The sequence below is a fragment of the Pseudophryne corroboree genome, chromosome 3 (genome assembly GCF_028390025.1).
Source record: "Pseudophryne corroboree isolate aPseCor3 chromosome 3, aPseCor3.hap2, whole genome shotgun sequence".
Lineage (NCBI taxonomy): Eukaryota > Metazoa > Chordata > Amphibia > Anura > Myobatrachidae > Pseudophryne > Pseudophryne corroboree.
The window spans coordinates 539,894,843-539,916,219 of record NC_086446.1 but is presented as its reverse complement, the minus strand read 5'-3'; the positions used below and the strand labels follow the sequence as shown (position 1 = coordinate 539,916,219).

General features: G+C 43.9%; 1 protein-coding gene across 2 annotated transcripts in view; it reads right to left on the bottom strand.

The window, feature by feature from the left end:
* The window catches only part of TTYH2 (tweety family member 2), a 315,012-nt gene that overhangs the window by 51,654 nt on the left and 241,981 nt on the right, over nt 1-21,377 (bottom strand). For both annotated transcript variants that reach the window (XM_063961177.1, XM_063961178.1), the window contains one exon: nt 11,147-11,219. In XM_063961177.1, coding sequence (XP_063817247.1) covers nt 11,147-11,219 — 73 coding nt within the window. The remainder of the gene's footprint in view (nt 1-11,146; nt 11,220-21,377) is intronic.

Below are 21,377 nucleotides of genomic sequence, written 5' to 3'. Positions count from 1 at the left end.
GGTACCCAGAACTTCAAGAAATGATCTCAGAGGACCCATGGCCTCTGCCGCTCAGACAGGACCTGCTGCAGCAGGGACCCTGTCTGTTCCAAGACGTACCGCGGCTGCGTTTGACGGCATGGCGGTTGAACACCGGATCCTAAAGAAAAAAGGCATTCCAGAGGAAATAATTCCTACGCTGATTAAGGCGAGGAAAGATGTGACCGTAACACATCACCACCGTATTTGGCGAAAATATGTTGCTTGGTGTGAGGCCAGAAACGGAGGAATTTCAACTGGGTCGTTTTCTGCACTTCCTACAGTCAGGAGTGTCTATGGGCCTAAAATTGGGTTCCATTAAGGTCCAGATTTCGGCTCTGTCCATTTTCTTCCAAAAAGAACTGGGTTCACTGCCTGAAGTTCAGACTTTTGTTAAGGGAGTGCTGCATATTCAGCCCCCGTTTGTGCCTCCAGTGGCACCGTGGGATCTCAACGTGGTGTTGGATTTCCTGAAGTCGCATTGGTTTGAGCCACTTAAAACCGTGGAGCTAAAATACCTCACGTGGAAAGTGGTCATGCTGTTGGCCTTGGCCAGGCGTGTATCAGAATTGGCGGCTTTGTCATGCAAAAGCCCTTATCTGATTTTTCATGTGGATAGGGCGGAATTGAGGACGCGTTCCCAATTCCTTCCTAAGGTGGTATCAGCTTTTCATGTGAACCAACCTATTGTGGTGCCTGCGGCTACTCGGGACTTGGAGGACTCCAAGTTGCTGGACGTAGTCAGGGCCCTGAAAATATATGTTTCCAGGACGGCTGGAGTCAGAAAAACTGACTCGCTATTTATCCTGTATGCACCCAACAAGCTGGGTGCTCCTGCTTCTAAGCAGACTATTGCTCGCTGGATCTGTAGCACGATTCAACTTGCACATTCTGCGGCTGGACTGCCGCATCCTAAATCTGTAAAGGCCCATTCCACGAGGAAAGTGGGCTCTTCTTGGGCGGCTGCCCGAGGGGTCTCGGCTTTACAACTTTGCCGAGCTGCTACTTGATCGGGTTCAAACACTTTTGCAAGATTCTACAAGTTTGATACCCTGGCAAAGGAGGACCTTGAGTTTGCTCATTCGGTGCTGCGGAGTCATCCGCACTCACCCGCCCGTTTGGGAGCTTTGGTATAATCCCCATGGTCCTTACGGAGTTCCAAGCATCCACTAGGACGTCAGAGAAAATAAGATTTTACTCACCGGTAAATCTATTTCTCGTAGTCCGTAGTGGATGCTGGGAGCCCATCCCAAGTGCGGATTGTCTGCAAAACTTGTATATAGTTATTGCTTAACTAAAGGGTTATTGTTATGAGCCATCTGTTGGTGAGGCTCAGTTGTTATTCATACTGTTAACTGGGTATAGCATCACGAGTTATACGGTGTGATTGGTGTGGCTGGTATGAGTCTTACCCGGGATTCAAAATCCTTCCTTATTGTGTCAGCTCTTCCGGGCACAGTATCCTAACTGAGGTCTGGAGGAGGGTCATGGTGGGAGGAGCCAGTGCACACCAGGTAGTCCTAAAGCTTTCTTTAGTTGTGCCCAGTCTCCTGCGGAGCCGCTATTCCCCATGGTCCTTACGGAGTTCCCAGCATCCACTACGGACTACGAGAAATAGATTTACCGGTGAGTAAAATCTTATTTTTTTTCTTTGTGCTTGCGATACTGACTATGTGCCGACCTGGCCCCTGTCGCATAGTGAGAATCGGGCATAGCCCGAATCTCACCGTGTGTATGGGCCATTAGAATCACAGCTCATTAACGACCTTATATCTCATTTGAAAATGATAAAGTTACAGATGTGTTCGTTCTGGGCATACGAGTACACATTGTACACCTAGATTTTCCACATCTATAGCATCCACAAGGATTTTGTGTTAACCATGCTCACCCTTCAGATTTCTTATTATCATCAAAGGAAGTGGCAGAGGAAAAATGCTGGCTATAGCACTGATGCTATTTTTATGTATTTTTTAACACTTCTCACGTTGCTGAAGATACTGTAACTACTGCAACTATATGTTAAACTTTAGGTTGCATATATCCTACAATATATGCATGTCAAAATCCACACAAAATATGAACTTGTTACCCCACATTTTTGTTAATTTATTTCAGTCACATTTCTATGTGCAATTCACACCATTGTTGGTAAACAAGGATACAACCAATCATTTAAATGACTCTACGTGACACCATGGGAATGTCCTGGGCACCCTAATCAGTTAATTGATAATCTAACTAATGTATTACAGGCTAAAGGTTTTATGTGCAATCAATATGTCTCCAGGTCTCTCACCCAGATGGTCCTTACTGTTTCCCCAGGAGGAATAGGACACACACTAAGCTCATAAAATAAATGATTGTGATATTTGGCTCTGGGGTGACACAATCCACTTATGCACATGAGAGAAAGATCCTACCACAGATGGGACTGGATGTAAATCTTTTATCTACCTACAGTCACATAACAAGGCACCATAAATACTCATAAGTGCAGAAGGCAAGATATAAAAATGGATAGTATCATTTATAGTTACAGATATCATCTTTCCTTTATAGACACAGATGAGGATGAGCTCCGAAGAGCACATGCAATACATTTATTTTAAAGTGGAAAATCCATACTGTATATTTTAAAAGTACTGTGACTTGATCAGATAAAATGGGCTTTCTATGATTTGCTACATAACATATACATCCATAATAATGTCTCAGAGTGTGCAGTATGTACTAACATCCAGAGAGGGAATGCTTTCATATTCTTTTAAAATATAGAAGCGATAAATATGGAAATAAAAGTGTATGCTTTTAAAAAGATTTATAGGAGCATAACCAACTGCTAGAATGGTAACTTATTTACTAAATAAGTGGTAAGAATTGTATCAGAAATAAATCAGCGTGTTATGAAAAACTTATATAGCTTGGGTGTCCCGCACCCCAGACTTGTACCCCCCAATATGTTAGGTACTTGCCCGATTAATGAGGTCACCTGGCAGCTGGTGAGCAAGTTGTTATTTATGGCCATAAGTATGCAAAGAACCTCATTCAAAATACTAAATTTTATTGCAATGATTATTATAAAACAATTGGTAGTGTTTGAATTGTGCACCTACAGCCTTGTCTTTGTATGCAGTACGGAAAGGTCTCCCACAGGGTCGCACCTCTCATTACCGGTGTGCACCCCAGGACCCCTGCCCTGTATACCTAATGCTGTGTATTTACATACACAATAGAAGGCCAGAGACACCTTCTGCCTGGTGGTAGCACCCACGGCCACCTGTCCTATATATTGGTTTTAATTATGCTGCTTTCACATCGCAAACCCTGCTTTTGAAACGGTTCTTGAAACGGTTCTTAAAACGGGTCTGAGCAGTTAAACCCCCTTCACATCGCATGTTGTAACCAGTATATTACCATTTCATTACCGTTTTGGTACCTTTCACACTGAACCCGTTTCTCCCATAGAAAACAGTGGTTGTCATTTTAAATGGACTTTTCTGGCCCACACATTATTAATAATTATTAATTAATTATTAATAATTTGGCTAGTCGTACGATGAAACCCAGCAGCTTCAAGCATCTTTACCATGTTTTTGTAGAAGACTGCATCCTTCACTGTCCCAGTGATTTGTCTAGCAATTTCTTCATCCCCTCTCATCCTAAGCAGCTCCCTAACCTCCTGCCATTTTAAACTGTATTCTGTATAAAAAAAAATGCTTCTTCACTCTCATATGTTTCCTCCAGTTTATTTCCTGCTTCTGCCTGGTGACATCACGCATGGAGACAGCCTATCACCTTCTGTGGTTTGGAAAATACAGTTTCTGAGCCTTTCACATTGCACAATGACACGGGTCTGAACCGTGTAGGACCCTGCTTTTTAACTGTTTTAAAATACCAGTAATCTGTAACCAGTAAATTCAAAGTGGCCCTTTCACACCGCAGCTAGAACCGTTTTGGAAGGCTTAAAAAACGGCTATTTACCGGGTTATAGCTGCGGTGTGAAAGGGGTATAAGGTTACTGACATTTCTCAGACTGCATGCAGAGCAAGGTGAGTCCTGCACAAATGTATATTAGAATGTCAGACGGGAGGTGGGTCTTTGGGGCATGGGTCCCCCTGGACTGTTGTGGCTGGTTGGCCTCAGGAACAATACAGGTTAACACTTAAGGTCCATACACACTTAACGATAAAATGAGCGACGTTGCTCATTTTCCCCCTCCTTGAGCGACGTTGCTCACTTTATCGTCAAGTGTGTATGCCGCCAGCGACGACCGACGCGCGGCCCCGCGGGTCGGCAACGATCGTCGCTGTCGGTAGTGCATGCATGAAGGATGTGGACTGTCGTCCACGACCTTCATGCAGGGCTGGTGGGGGCGTGACGTCACTGAGCGATATGAGCGGTCATATCGCTCAGTGCGTACAGGCGGCCGCCGACCGGCCGGCCCGGGAGGGGGAAACATTAGACGATGTCGCTCACAGAGCGACATCGTCTAATGTGTATGGGCCTTTAATTTCATATTTCCTTTCATCCTTATTGCGTGTGTTGTTTCAATGTAACTCATTCTTCACTATATATAGAGTGTTGCCATGGGGTTGCTCGGCTAGGGATGGCCATCGGTACTTCCCCCCATCAATGGTTGCCATCGATAGGTGAATTATCTGGAACCATCAATGGTTATAAAATATGATACCATCTACCACTGACGGTTCCTGCCATCAAATAGCCACGCATGCGCAGAAGGGGCTTTGCTGGAGAACGTCTCTGCGACCAATAGTTACCTCTGTGCATACATGGTATAGCTCCCCTGGCGGCTGGCTGCACACAGTCTACACCAGAGGATCCCAAACTGTGTGCCGTGGCTCCCTGGGGTGCCTTGGTACACTTGCAGGGGTGCCCTGGGTTGGTGGTCCAGGACCAATTCAAATCATTCATGGTCAATATAATAGGCAAAACCAGTGCTGGTGGCTGCCAGTCATAAAATATGTGGCCAAACAGAAGCAAATCTTGTCCCTCACCACACAACTGACTCTAAGGATGACATATAAACGCAATCTACTTAATGTAATATTTCTTTCTAAATTTCTCAATAAGAAATTTTTGGCCTGGGGTGCCATGAAAAAAATTCTGATATTCTAGGGCGCCGTGATTCAAAAAAGTTTGGAAACCACTGGTCTACACTAATAAGAGTAATAGAAACAGTGGGCAGGGAGAGGGGGGCGAGGCTGTTGAGTGCTGACTGACAGCTAAGTATAAGTTACTCTGCAGCCATTCTGCCTTCCCTTCCCCGCCATTACCATACGGGGGTGAGCAGGAACTAGAAGACTGTCTGACATGTCAGCACGCAGCGGTGCTGTCCGACATCACTAGACAGTAATGAGTGTTGAGGGCAGGAGCCAGGAGGTGAGGTCCGTATGGCCAAGGCAGCATGTATCTACCCCTGACTCCAGGCAAAGTGTAGTGCACAGTAAAAATCCATCACCATTGGCCTCACACCCCACCATCGATGGTGGAGCACTATCTAATGATCTGCCATCAATGGTGAAAGTATTAGATACTGGTCAAAAACCATTGGTGGTTTGGAATTATCGATGGCCATCCCTATGCTCAACTGCTTGGCCTTAGGGTGTCCAGTGCCCTGGACTTGTACCCTTCAATATGTTAGGGACTTGCCCGATTAATGAGGTCACCTGGACGCTGGTGGGCAAGCCGTTATTTATGGCCATAACTATGCAAAGAACCTCATCCAAAATACAAAATTTTATTACAATGATTATTACTAAACGATTGGTAGTGTTTGAATTGTGCATCTGCTGCCTTATCTTTGTATGCAGTACTGAAAGGTCTCCACAGGGTCGCACCCCAGGATCCCTCCCCTGTATAGCTTACATAATTACAGTTGGCCATATATATGCCTCTATCACCTACCAATGATCAGCAAAAATTAAAATAATACAAACGGATGTTTATCCTTCACAATGGAAAATGATCTGCCGCTGATGGCAATCTGCTTGTGTGCTGTTATCGGAGATCACAATTTCTGATAATCTGTCCTATACTGTGCATTAGGGGGAATTCAATTGTGTGCTTGTGCATATAGCTCCCATCTAAAGTGATATTGAGATGTTGGATGTCCAGCCCCGTGCAAGCCGTGAGTGTTGCATTCTGTGCGCCCTGTAGCTAAGATGCCCAAAAGCCCTACTTTAGACGACTTTCCATTTACACCACAGGAGGATGCGAGCAGAAATCTGCAATACATGATGTGCACTCAAAAACAATTGTACAGCTGTATTCCCCTCACTCTATTTCACTCAGTATTTGTCATTCATTTAATTCTTATCTGTCCATCAGGAATGGATAATACAACTCCGGATTAGGCAACCTTTGCCACTACAGCTGCTGTGGAACTACACATCCCAGCCTCCTGCCACAGTTTTAATATAATCAATAAGCAAAACTGTGGTAGAGCATTCTGGGATGTCTAATACTGCATGTTATCTACTCCTGATATAACTCATTGATATAATTTGGAGGTGTGACTATTAAGTGCTTTATAACAGTAATACTCCTTTCAGACAGAGAAAAGGACCCAGAAATTTGCGAGAGCAAGCCAGGTCTACCCGGGTCCTTTCTCTGTGTGAAAGGGACAATCTGGGACATCAACCATCGTTTGCCTGCTGTCTGAAAGAGTACAACCCGGGTCATGCTTAAATGGAGATTAGCAGAACAGGAGAGCTAAACCAAGGCTAACCAGCCTGTGACACCACTTCTGATGACTAAACTGTTTGGCAGAGCTGACCCGGGTTCTGTGTGAAAGGCGTCAACCCAGGAGTAACGCGGATCCAAACTGCAGAGTGAAAGGGAGGTAGGACCTGTGACTCAGGTCCAACCTGTAATCAAAATCCTGGGGAAAAACAGGGTCTGAAGGGGGTATAGGATGTTCTGTTTTTTCTCTTGTTTAATGGATTCACTAAATAAAACTTTCTTGAAATTATCTTCACCTAGATATCTCCAGTGTGCCTGAGATGTCTCCAGTGTGCTGGAGCTGCATTACCCTTCACTCGCAAGGTTGTTTCAGATGTGTGACTGTCCACAAGGCCGTGACGGTCAAGCTCAGTGGAAATAGATACTAGTACATACTGTAGTGAAGTCACAGAACATCTGGTCGTTTTGCTAGGCTTGCCAACAATTGATCTATTGCATTTGTCCATCCTTGTGTTAGGGACAGATTAATAATTTGGTGAAATTTACAAACTGCCTTAAATGGTGCAACTTTTATGACAGTGTCTCTTCCATCTGTGGAGGTCATTAGCGAAGCACACCATAACATCTTGTTCATGTGTAAGGTACCAGAGTGCTCCACAGCTTAGGACAGTGGGTACACATGACTAAACTAGGGGGGTTCAGTATGAATTACCGGTGGCCGGGATGCCGGCCGTCAGTATACCGACAGCGGCATCCCAGCCACCAGTATGTCGGCAGCGGGGCGAGCGCCGGCATACAGGTCATATTCTCCCTCAATGGTTGTTGCGGACACCCACAGAAGGAGAATAGCCTGTGTCGCCGGGATTTCAGCGTCAGCATTTCACCGCTAATTGGGATTCCGGCATCGACACTGTGAACGCAGGGATCCCGTCTAGCGGTATCTTAACCGCTTCCCAACTAGGGACATACTGTGCCAGGTAGACAAAATAAATGCAGACAACAAAACCAAGAAGAACAAGGTATTTGCTCATTAAAGAGCTAACAATTTAATGGTGAGGTGACGGTCGATTAGAAGGAGGTTGTGATAAATGAGGTGGGAGATGAGTGACAAAGATTGTATTTGTGATTGTTTTTTGGGTAAGAAATGAGCACATTCTGACAATAGGAGACACCTAAGTTACTTCAAACGCACGTCTGTGTGTGTGTGTGTATATATATATATATATATATATATATATATATAAAAATATATATATTGTAGATAGAAGCGGGCGGCACTCAAGCAGACTCCTAGAAAGTGAAAAAAAAGCGGTCCGTTTATTGATCCGACATGTTTCGGGGAACATATACATATATATATATATATATATATATTGCATTGGGAAGAAGATTCTGGTAAAGCAGTAAACTCTGTCAGGTGAGACTTTGATAAAGTCTCACCTGACAGAGTTTACTGCTTTACCAGAATCTCCAGAGTGCCGCCTCTTCTTCCCAATGCAATAGATATACAGACTGCCAGGTCTGTTCGGGAGGGCACCGGAGTGTGAGCCTTGCTCAATTAGCCTACGGGGGAGTGCCAGACATATTTCTCCAATATATATATATATATATATATATATATATATATATATATATATATATATATATATATATACACATACACACACACGTAGAATGCTGCGTTTGTGTGTGTATATATAGGTGTGTGTATGTGTGTATAGGTATATATATATACATGTATATACATACACAAACACACACACACACACACACACACACACGTAGAACGGTGCGTGTGTGTGTGTATATATAGGTGTGTATATATATATATATATATATATATATATATATATACACACACATACACACACGTAGGACGGTGCGTGTGTGTGTATGTGTGTGTGTATATATATAGGTGTGTGTGTGTGTGTGTGTGTGTGTGTCCAGCATTGTGGACACTGTTAATATTTTGTCATCTCAAACAGGGGGAGGGGTAAGCAGACTCCCACTGGTATGGGCTAGATCCATGAAACTTGTTTTTGTTATGTAAATAATATTGCTGATAAGTTATCACACATAAGTATTTACGTTCACATTTATGCAACATGAAAAGTTAGTCCTATCCCAACACTGTCATCCAGAAAACAACATCATAGTACTAAATGAATTAGAGGAAATAAATGGACGATTGGTAATCTGGTCACAATGCTCCAAGGAGGACCCCCGAGAAGACAAAGTGAATTTCCTACACACAGACCTTGATCCTTTAACACCCTGTAATGGGACACAGCACTCACAGCTGATGCTAGTGTAAAGGGCTCCTTGGTGAGGACTGAGAAGCAGCTGAGCCTTCTAAGCACTTACATGAATAGCCTGCATCATCCCCCCAATTCCCCGCTAACCATGGAGAGACATTAACTCATTGTGGCCACGGCTGTCCACCTGCTCTACGTTAGCACTCTACAGTGAGCAGTGGCTGGTAAGGGGCAGATAGAGTGGTACTCAGGTATACTATTAACATACTGAGCAGGTTTCTTTTCTATTGATGACAACAAACTACATGTATGAATAAAAACAAGCTGGCATAAGCAAGGGGGGGGGGGGGGTGGCAGAGATCGATGGACTCTTCCCACTCCTACTGTCAGTGGGAGAATACAGGAGCAGGCGTAACAGTGGCTGGTGGGCGCACTGATCATTAGGGTCCGTATCTACCAAAAACTGCATTTTCAGTTTTGAGTGGAATCATACTTTGTCCAAACCCAAATAATAACATCTACTGTCAAATTGTAGCAATGACAATCAAAATAATAGCATCATAGTATAAAGCCTTACCAGAAGTTTGAGTTACAGTTTCTTCCAGAGAAAACCATAATGTCTGAGCACCTATCTTGTGACATAGAAGTGTCCCCAATGAAAACACTGACTGCACTAGATCAGATATATGTAGCTGCGCATACACCTAAAGATTTATTGTCTGATCTGGCTGGTTGGAGTGAAAATCTGGTAATGGATGAGAGCAAACGACAATTGACCCATTTGCTCTGAAATGCTGGAAAACTGACTAAAACTGTTGTTCAGATAAATTGGTTAAATCAAAAAGATTTAACTAATTTGTCTGATTGACCATTTGTGTCTGTTTTTCAGTGCTTGGGAGCAAATGGTCAATTGTCATTTGCTCTCATCCATTACCAGATTTTCATTCCAACCAGCCAGATCAGACAATAAATCTTTAAGTGTATGGGCAGGCTTTACCCTGTGGTTTCCAAACTGGGTGCCGCAGAGCACTTGCAGGAATGCCACAGTTTGGTGTACAGAACCAAATCAAATTATTTATGGTCAATATGATAGGTAATACCAGTGCTGGCGGCTGCCAATAGTAATACACGTAGACAAACCCTGTCCACCACCACAGATAATCAGGGTGACAGGTAATCTCAATTTACTTATTTTAATATTTTTTTTTTCTTAATATCTCAATAAGAATCTTTTTGGTCTGGGGGTGCCATGATAAAAATGCTGGTACTCTAGGGCACCGTAATTCAATAAACGTTGGTACCCACTGGGCTAACCTGTTAATTTGGTCACCACATTCTGTTTTGGGGTCCCTCATTAGCACATACTTTATGCTATCCATATTGCTGTGGGATCTCAGATAGACATTTTCTACACTGTCAGAATGTTGCATGGTTCAGGGTGCATCCTATGATGGGGTATCCGGTCAGATAGTCGACAATGTTAAGGTCGACACTCATTAGGTCGCCCACTATTGGTCGACATGGACAAATGGGCGCCACATGAAAAGGTCGACATAAGTTTTTCACTTTTTTTTCTTTTTTGGAACTTTTTCATACTTTACGATCCACGAGGACTACGATTGGGAACGGTAACCTTGCCCGAAGCATGGCTTGCGAAGCGAGCCATGCGAGGGGACGCGTTGCACTAATTGGGGTTCTACCATCACTTCACGCAGAAAATGACACCAAAAAAGTAAAAAACAAAACAAAAAATTCATGTCGACCTTGTCATGTGTCGACCATGTTCCTGTGTCGACCATGTTGATGTCGACCAATAGTGGTCGACCTAATGAGTGGTGACCTTAACATTGTAGACCATTCATACCGGAACCCTTTGATGGTATAGGCACAATGGGCCTTACTTAAAAAAATAAAATGGTGTTGTTATGTTCAGAAATTTCCTGTTGCTCATAACCATCCGTTTTATAGCTAAAGATATCATCTTAAATATATTGACAAAGTGTTGTTTACATCCAATTGGTTGCTAGGATTACAGACCGTTTATCACACTGCTATATTGTAAAGTAGAAGAGAAAGGAGTGTGTCCTTGTCATGTTGTTTAGGAAGAAAGGCTGGAAGGGTCATATAACTCATCAATGTATACCAAGTGTATAAAGAGGGGAACTTACCACAGAAGAGGATGTATCAAGTGCCAGAGATGTCCAGCTTAATAATACAGTCATCAACCCAAAACCCAGCATCCTGAAATAAAACACCAATTGTGAGTAATCACATTAGCTAACAAAAATCAATAATACCTCAATGTAATTTCTCACTATATGCTCCCTTCTTAAAGGGACAATTGAGTGACAAATGCTTTGTCCTGAACTTTTAAATATAAGATAGCCTCTTTGTTAATATTAAAGGCTCAGATTTAATGGATTATCCCTGTCGGGATAGCTAAAGATGATGGCAAAGTGCTTCCTATAGACAGCGGTGACTACGATGTAATATGTGCAGTGCTAGAACACAAGGTTATTGCATATTTCTTCTACAGCTCCACATAACCTCAGTATGCAGTGCAGAGCTGAGCAGTGCATGGATCTATTGTAGTTTAAATGCACGGCTGGATTGCCAGCTAATTGATTTAGGACCCACATGAGCCACCTGCGTTGCGCTAAACCTTCTTTATCCCAATAATACTGACACCCTTCCTTAGCCTGAGCAGGTACAGATTAGGAGACGTAGGAAGGAGGTGTGCTATGAGAGGTCCTGTTTTGTGCACTGTCCACCTTACAATTGCTGTGCGTCCAAGTGTCTGGCTTCTTTTATTACCAGTTATTTTTTATATAGCGCACACATATTCCTCAGCGCTTTACAGAGAATATTTGGCCATTCACATCAGTCCCTGCCCCAGTGGAGCTTACAATCTATATTCCCTACCACGTGTATACGCACACACATGCAAGCTAGGGTTAATACTGTTGGGAGTCAATTAACCTACCAGTATATTTTTTGAGATTGTGGGAGGAAACCGGAGTACTCACAGAAAACCCACGCAAGTATGGGGAGAATATACAAACTCCACACAGTTTTGGTCATGGTTGGACTCACACCCATGACCTCAGTGCTGTGAGGCAGTAATACTAACCATTCAGCTTTGCCAACATGAGAACTCTCCATTACTGCCTAGTCACACCTTTTCGGTTGAAAGTGGAGATGTGATGGAAATGCACATGACTGGCATCGCCCAGGTCTGGAGCATGCACAGTGTAATTACATGCAAATAGGTGTAAGTTTTACTCAACATCACACCTGCAGTGTATGTTGAATGAATGAATGAATGAATGAATGAATGAATGAGGACTGTCAGGGACTGAGTTCTAGGTTCCTGCTGCTTATATGAATGGACAGAGGTCTGCTCAGTGCTAGCTGACTGGAAGACAATATGTATATGTACTGTATATACATGTGTTATAATGGTGTATACAAGAGGAAAAAGGCGAAACAATGTTGGGGCATGTATAGGGTAAGTACTGTAACTAGGGTTACATGGGACATCTCCTTCTGGAAGTTCAGTATCACATAGCCACTTTTAATGTACTATCCACACTCTCAGGCCAGTAATCTGTGGTATTAAGTGTTCTTCCTTTGATGAAATCCTTAAACGAGATCTCCTGCTTAGTAAATGTTTTATTATGCCCAAGTATGTAGTAATGCTATAGCAATTCTTGCTCAGGTGTATTCCTTTCAACAATGCAGCTACCAAACGGTAGTTGTTACGGGCTTTCATAAAGAACCCCACCACACTAATGGGTATATTTAATTTAAGTCGGATCCATTCCGACATTCATTTGTGGGAATAGATCCGACCAGGGCTATTCAATGCCATCTCAATTCGACTTTAAAAAAAGTCGAATTGAGATGCGGGAGCTGAGACGGGGAGAGCCGCGGGCAGACGGGAGAGAGCAGCGCTACAGCTACTTGCTGGAGCCGGGTGGAGTACCCAGGAGTAACGCGGATCCAAACTGCAGAGTGAAAGGGAGGTAGGACCTGTGACTCGGGTCCAACCTGCAATCAAAATCCTGAGGAAAAACAGGGTCTGAAGGGGGTATAGGATGTTCTGCTTTTTCTCTTGTTTAATGGATTCACGAAATAAAACTCTCTATGTTAGTGGCGGCTGTGACACAACCTCCGGCTGCGCTGCTGTAGCGCTGCTCTCCGCTGTCTGCCCGTGGCTCTCCCCCGTCTCCTCCTCTCCCCTGTCTGCTCCCGATTCTCAATTCGACTTTTTGGGGTCGAAAAGGGGGCTCCGTTTTTGACAGAAGAACACGAATCGGCAGCTATTCCGCCGATCCACGTGCTTTTCGACAAGTTTTTGAATAATTTGGGGTTAGACTGAATAGGTCGGAACCCCTTCTGATCTAAAAAAGTCGAAAACTACCGTCTTTTCGACAGACGGCAACTTTCGACTTCTACTGAATATACCCCTAAAGATAGTATTTTGGTGAAAACGTGCTGGGGAAAAATATTTTGGCATTTTGATATTTGGCATTAGATATTTTGGCAAGCCGCCTCTAACCCGCAGAAATATTAACACTATTAATTTTCAACAACTATCTACCTCACTGCAACCACTGCTCTCACCAATTTCTACATTCACCTCTCCTGAGACTGCTGTATCACACCTTAACCAAACTCTAGAAACAGCACTTGATGAAGTGGCTCCAGCTACCCATCACACTCCACGTAGACTTAGATGTCAACCGTGGCACTCTAAATACACTAGACACCTTCAAAAACTCTCACGTAAAGTAGAACGCCAGTGGCGTAAATCTCGTAGTTCAAGTGACTTTCTCACATATAAGACCGTATACCACTCTTATCGTAATGCTCTGGACACTGCCAAACAAACATATTTCCAATCTCTCATCTCTGCTTAAGGGGTATATGCAATTCACGGCGAATCGCGGCAAATTATCGCCGTTTTTTAATTCGACACAATTCGACAGGTGAATTCCAGCAGGTGGCTGCCGGAATTCACCATATTCAATGAAAAACGGATTCGACAGTCCCGCGGGCGAAAAACGGCCGATTTGCCGGATTTTGCCGCGATTTAAAAAAATGGGAAAAAACGGGAAAAACCCGTAAAAAAAATGGCGTGGGGTCCCCCCTTCAAAGCATAACCAGCCTCGGGCTCTTCGAGCTGGTCCTGGTTCTAAAAATGCGGGGAAAAATTGGGCAGGGATCCCCCGTATTTTTAAAACCAGCACCGGGCTCTGCGCCTGGTGCTGGTGCAAAAAATACGGGGGACAAAAAGAGTAGGGGTCCCCCGTATTTTTTACACCAGCATCGGGCTCCACTAGCTGGATAGATAATGCCACAGCCGGGGGTCACTTTTATACAGTGCCCTGCAGCCGTGGCATTAAATATCCAACTAGTCACCCCTGGCCGGGGTACCCTGGGGGAGTGGGGACCCCTTCAATCAAGGGGTGTCCCCCCCCAGCCACCCAAGGGCCAGGGGTGAAGCCCGAGGCTGTCCCCCCCATCCAATGGCTGCGGATGGGAGGCTGATAGCCTTGAGAAAAATGACAATAATATTGTTTTTTCCAGCAGTACTACAAGTCCCAGCAAGCCTCCCCCGCAAGCTGGTACTTGGAGAACCACAAGTACCAGCATGCAGGAGAAAAACGGGCCCGCTGGTACCTGTAGTTCTACTGGAAAAAAAATACCCAAATAAAAACAGTACACAGACACAGTGACAGTAAAACTTTATTACACACTGCCGACACACACATACTTACCTATGTTGACACGCCGACTGCCACGGTCTCCGACGATCCGAGGGTACCTGTGAAAAAAATTATACTCAGAGGTACATCCACGTCCAGAGATACATCCACGTACTTGTTAAAAAAAGAAAACGAACACTCGTACCACCGGACTGAAAGGGGTCCCATGCTTTCACATCAGACCCCTTTCCCCGAATGCCGGGACACCACGTGACTCCTGTCACTGAAGTCCCTTCAGCCAATCAGGAAGTGCTACTTCCGTGGCGCTCACCTGATTGGCTGTGCGCTGTCTGAGCTGTCAGACAGCGCATCGCAAAGCCTCTCCATTACTTTCAATGGTGAGAACTTTGCCGTCTGCGGGGGTTACCCGCGGTCAGCCGCTGACCGGCGGGTGACCTCACCGCTAGCCGCTAAGTTCCCACCATTGAAAGTAATGGACGGAGCTGTGCGATGCGCTGTCTGAGTTCAGCTTCCTGATTGGCTTTAGAGATCTTTCTGTGACAGCTGTCACTCTGAGAGGTCTCTCTGCATTCGGGGTAAGGGGTCCCATGTGTAAGCATGGGACCCCTTTCAGTCCGTTTGGTCGGGTGTCCGGTTTTTTTTTTTTAACAAGTACGTGGATTTATCTCTGGACCCTGGCTGAGGTGAGTATATTGATATTTTCTTTTCAGGTATCCGTGGATTCTACTTGGAGAAGAGGACCGATGTCGGCGTGTGAACATAGGTAAGTATGTGTGTGTCGACGTATGAAATAAAGTTTTACTGTCACGGTGTGTGTGTCCTGTTTTTATTTGGGTATTTTTTTTCCAGTAGAACTACAGGTACCAGCGGGCCCGTTTTTCTCCCGCATGCTGGTACTTGTGGTTCTCCAAGTACCAGCTTGCGGGGGAGGCTTGCTGGGACTTGTAGTTCTTCTGGAAAAACAATATTCTTGACATTTTAACAAGGCTATCAGCCTCCCATCCGCAGCCCTTGGATGGGGGGGGGGGACAGCCTCGGGCTTCACCCCTGGCCCTTGGGTGGCTGGGGGGGGGGGGGGGGGGGACACCTTGATTGAAGGGGTCCCCACTCCCCCAGGGTACCCCGGCCAGGGGTGACTAGTTGGGTATTTAATGCCACGGCCGCAGGGCACTGTATAAAAGTGACCCCCGGCTGTGGCATTATCTGTCTAGCTAGTGGAGCCCGATGCTGGTGTAAAAAATACGGGGGACCCCTACTCGTTTTGTCCCCCGTATTTTTTGCACCAGCACCAGGCGCAGAGCCCGGTGCTGGTTTTAAAAATACGGGGGATCCCCTGTCAATTTTCCCCCCGCATTTTTAGAACCAGGACCAGCTCGAAGAGCCCGAGGCTGGTTATGCTTTGGAGGGGGGACCCCACGCCATTTTTTTCAGGGATTTCACCATTCCATCTATAAAAAAAATAAAAATAAAAAAAATATTATTTTTAAAAATATATAAATAATACTTGTGCCTCCCAAAAAGACAAACCAAGTACCTAATCCCTTCTAATATAAATAGATCTGATATTATCACGAAAAAAACCCACAAAAAAAACATGTTTTAAATTTTTTTTATTGGTTTCACCCTCCAAAGTGTGGCGGATTGAAAATGACTAATTTGCTGTCTAAAAGCACTGCTGTCGAATTTCCAAACTTGAATTGAATATGCTTTTGTCGAATTGCAGCACTTGTATCATTGCAGAAAAGTCGAATTTGCAAAAAGTCGAATTTCAAAAAGTCGAATTTTGAAAGTCCGTTTTTTGGACGGAAAGCACTGAATTGCATTGACGAATTTTTTTTTTTGGCGAAAAATACCCGAAATTCGACAATTTCGGGAATTCGACCGCAATTGCATATACCCCTAAGCCTCTAACCCCAAGCAACTGTTTAATACATTTAAAATCACTTCTTGTCCCTCCCTCACCCAACCCACCAGCCACTGTCAGTGCACAAGATCTTGCTTCCTATTTCAAGGACAAGATTGATAAGATCCAAAATGAAATGGTATGCTCTTCCACAGCAAGTGACCTGCTCAATTCCCTGCCTGAATCCTCTAACACCTGTATCTGCACTCTTTTCATCTGCCTACTCTACTACCTCTTCCCTTGACTCTATACCCTCACAAATGAGTAAAGCTCTGTCTGCTGTGCTCATCCCAACCTTAACTAAAATCTGTAATCTCTCTCTGTCTACTGGTATCTTCCTTCTCTGTACAAGCATGCAGTGATTACTCCCATTCTGAAAAAAACAAAACTCTGACCCTAACTCTCTCTCAAACTACCGTCCCATCTCTCAGCTCCCATGCCCCTCCAAGCTACTTGAGAGACTTGCCTAGGACTTGCCTCATACACTTTCTTAACTCACACAGCCTACTGGACCCACTTCAGTCCGGATTTTGTGCCCAACACTCCACAGAAACAGCACTGACTAAGGAAGTGAATGATTTGGTCACTGCTAAATCTAATGGCCATTACTCACTACTTATTCTCCTTGATCTGTCTGCTGCTTTTGACACTGTTGACCACTCTCTTCTCATACAAACAATACAATCCCTAGGTATTCAGGACACAGCCCTTTCTTGGTTCTCATCCTACCTATCTAATCGCTCCTTCAGTGTTCGTTTCTCTGATTCCACCTCCTTTTCGCTACCTCTCTCAGTTGGAGTACTGCAAGGCTCAGTCTTAGGTCCTCTGCTTTTCTCTATCTATACCTCATCTCTTGGCAAACTAATCAACTCTTTCGGATTTCCGTACCATCTGTATGCGGATGATACTCAAATCTACCTATCCTTCCCAGATTTGTCACCATCTGTATTGGCCCGGGGTCACTGAATGCCTTTCCGCCATTTCATCTTGGATGACATTTCGCCATCTCAAACTTAACATTTCCAAAACAGAATTAATCATATTTCCACCGGCCAATAGTAGTTTCCAACCTGATATCTCTATCACTGTTGAGAACTCGGCAATCATCCCTACCCCAAAAGCTTGCTGCCTAGGTGTCATTCTTGACTCTGAAATGTCTTTGTTCGCCACATTCAATCTGTCTCAAGATCATGTTACATACATCTAAGAAACATATCCAAAATGCGACCATATCTTACACAAGACACAGCAAAAACTCTAATCCATGCTCTCATTATCTCCTGCACTGATTATTGTAATAGTCTCCTAACCGGTCTTCCCAAACATAGGCTCTTCACCACTACAATCCATTTTGAATGCAGCTGCGAGGCTTATCTTCCTCGCTAGACGTTCATCGTTTGCAGATCCGCTCTGTCAGTCCCTCCATTGGTTACCGGTATTCTACCGTATTAAATATAAAATACTTTTACTGACATACAAGGCTATTAACCAAACTGCACCAACATACATCTCTTCACTCATCCCAAAATATCTCCCTACCCGACCTCTTCGCTCTGCACAAGATCTATGTCTCTCATTCACACGCATTACTTGTTCACACTCAAAATTACAGGACTTTATCCGGGCTTCATCCACTCTGTGGAGTGCCCTCCCACACACAATAAGCATTGCCTCATGGGGTTAATTCCGAGTTGATCGCAGCAGGAATTTTGTTATCAGTTGGACCAAACCATGTGCACTGCAGGGGAGGCAGAATTAACATGTGCAGAGAGAGTTAGATTTGGGTGTGGTGTGTTCAATCTGCAATCTAAATTGCAGTGTAAGAATAAATCTGCCAGTATTTACCCTGCACAGAAACAAAATAACCCACCCAAATCTTACTCTCTCTGCACATGTTATATCTGCCCCCCCTGCAGTGCACATGGTTTTGCCCAACTGCTAACAAAATTCCTGCTGCGATCAACTCGGAATGAGGGCCCTAGTCTCCAAACCTTCAAACGTTCCCTGAAAACTCACCTCTTCAGACAAGCCTATCAAATTCCAGACCCACCCATATAACCTTCAGTGCTTCCCTATCTAATTATATCCTCTCTGCACAGTACACATAACATCACATATCTTGTCTTTCTTTACTCACACCCTCCTGACACTTGGCCAACATTGCGTGGTGATCATATCATATCATACAAACCATTAAGAATTTAGCAATCTGGTGGACCATTATGCAATAGGTAGCATCTATCCTTATGTATCAATGCCTATTTCCCTATAGATTGTAAGCTTGCGAGCAGGGCCTTCCTACCTCTATGTCTGTCTGTTTTTACCCAGTTTTGTTCTATTACTGTTCTAATTGTAAAGCGCAACGAAATATGCTGCGCTATATAAGAAACTGTTAATAAATAAATAAAATAATAAATTCACATATCAATGAGTAACCAGTATATTAGCCAGCACCTATGGGGCCCTAATCTGACTCTGGTCTGTTGGAGTCCAATCTAATCTCTGAGGTCTGAGTCCAGCATCCGCAGACCTGTCCTATTCATCTGCCTCTGCTGTATTATTCATGTGCACTGCAGATCTCTGGCTCCTTTGCAATTACTTACTCTCTTCTCTATGGTTCTCACTCTACATCCCATACAAGACTATCTAAAATCAATGGGTGCACCAGTGAGAGGAGGAGGCAAAGAGACACAGAAACCTGTAATCAGAGATTCCCAGAGGCTTCCTTTGAGCAGATGGAAAATATCTATCCCTTTATCTCCTTGTCTGATTACTTATTCCCCTCTCTCGGAGACAAACACGGCTCTGAGAATGCCTCCATAACAAGGCAATTATCATCATACACTGTTGGCCTATCCAATGCAATTACTTAACTACAACACATTACAGAGCAAGCTTGCTCAGAAAGTGACGCTTAAACATCTATATTTAGATATGTGTCTTTGTAAATATGATTATAGAAATGTAAAAAAACAACCCATAAATCTTTGTCGCACCTATACAACTAGCAGAATAATGTAATATAGAAAAGCATACTTATCCAAACTCTCATACAGGTAAAACAGGACAACCAGACCTCCCACGTAACTGATCTAAAAAGCCAATACATACGGTATGTATACCATTTATACCTATCTGTTTCCACATTTTGACTTGTGAACTAGAGCCTGTGGAAGAGAAAACTACCATAATACAGTATATGCAGCCAAAGGGCTAATTTGGTTTCTGGGTAACCGGGATATGCCTGTTGCACTGGTCAACAGCTACATACGATGCATAATATATCAGTTTCTCTCCAGTCTGCCGATGACAGTGCCCTCCTTCACTGGAACGAGTTACCTCACTCTACCAGACTCTCACCGAACTTGCAAAGCTTCAAATGGGCACTGAAAAACCCACTTGGCCACTGAAAATCCACATCAACGTGCATCCTTCCGCATAACCTAGTTTGGAGGTCACTCTCCGAACCACCTGCCTTATGCCTTGGCCATCTCTGCCTCGCTTACTTCCTGCAATCAGGACATCTTCCGCTTGCTCGTACCTTATCTCACCTGTCTGTCTCCCCCCTCCCCCTAGATTGTAAGCGCCTTGGGGCAGGGCTCTCTTCCCTCCTGTTCTCACAGCCCTCTTCTCTCACACTTCAATTACAGCTCTCTCCTACATAGCGAATGTCTATAACCGCATCTCCTCTGGCTTGTCACTGTTTATCTTTTCCAACGGCTGCCCGTCCTTAGTAGTATGCCGATTACTCCTTTGCTTCCTTACATCTCAGCTGTATTGTGTACTGAAGGTGCATACACACTTGCAGAGAAAGTAAACAGCGTTACTCATTTTCACCCTTCTTGAGTGACTACATTTAGTTTCTTGGCAAGTGTGTATGCCGGCAACGACAAGCGATACGCGGCCCCGTGGGTCGTTAACTACCCTGGCTGTTTGAAGTGTATATAGTGAATACACATTACTACTATATTACTCGGCAGGTGCAAGAATACAAGTATTTACATGCTAACTCAAAAGCAATCGACAATCCATACATTGTACCTGGAGTTTATATACTGTATATAACATTTCATTACAATAGTGTGTGCACGAATAGTGTAATGTGACAAGCATACACTACTAACACTGTCACTCTGGATCTCTGCTAAAATTAGTTGCAACGGGTAACTGCACTGTGAATAACACCAATAAATAGGTTAGTCCTTGGGTAAAGTATAGATATTAGTAAAGGTTACCTACTGTTGTTAAAAAGCATATTTTAACTACAATTCTTTAACACTGTAAAAGCCAGTAAATGGGTAAGAGGATTAAACCTATTGGTCCCTATGTTCTCATATCATCTCTGCTTATAAGTGGCGGTGCTTTTTAGATACTGCATGGTGAATGTCAAATGGAATGTTTTTCATTGCCGCCCCGCAGGCGAATGTGTTGGGTATACATCGCATTGAAAATACAACTTGTCATGCAGCGGGTTTTTTTTTCCACCAGCGGGTAACTGGCCTTAATCAGTGACAAGTAACTGAGTAATCATGGAAGTATTTCTGGGGTTGCAGTAATTGCAAGTAAGTGGAATATATTTAGAATATATTTTATTTTATTTATTATTCCTGTGCATTTTTACAGTCCATGGAGTAAATTTACTAAGATGGGAGTTCTATTTAAGATGGGATGTTGCCTATAGCAACCAATCAGATTCCAGGTATCTTCTAGAAGGTGCTAGAAACATGAGAAGAAGAATCTGATAGGTTGCTATGGGCAACATCC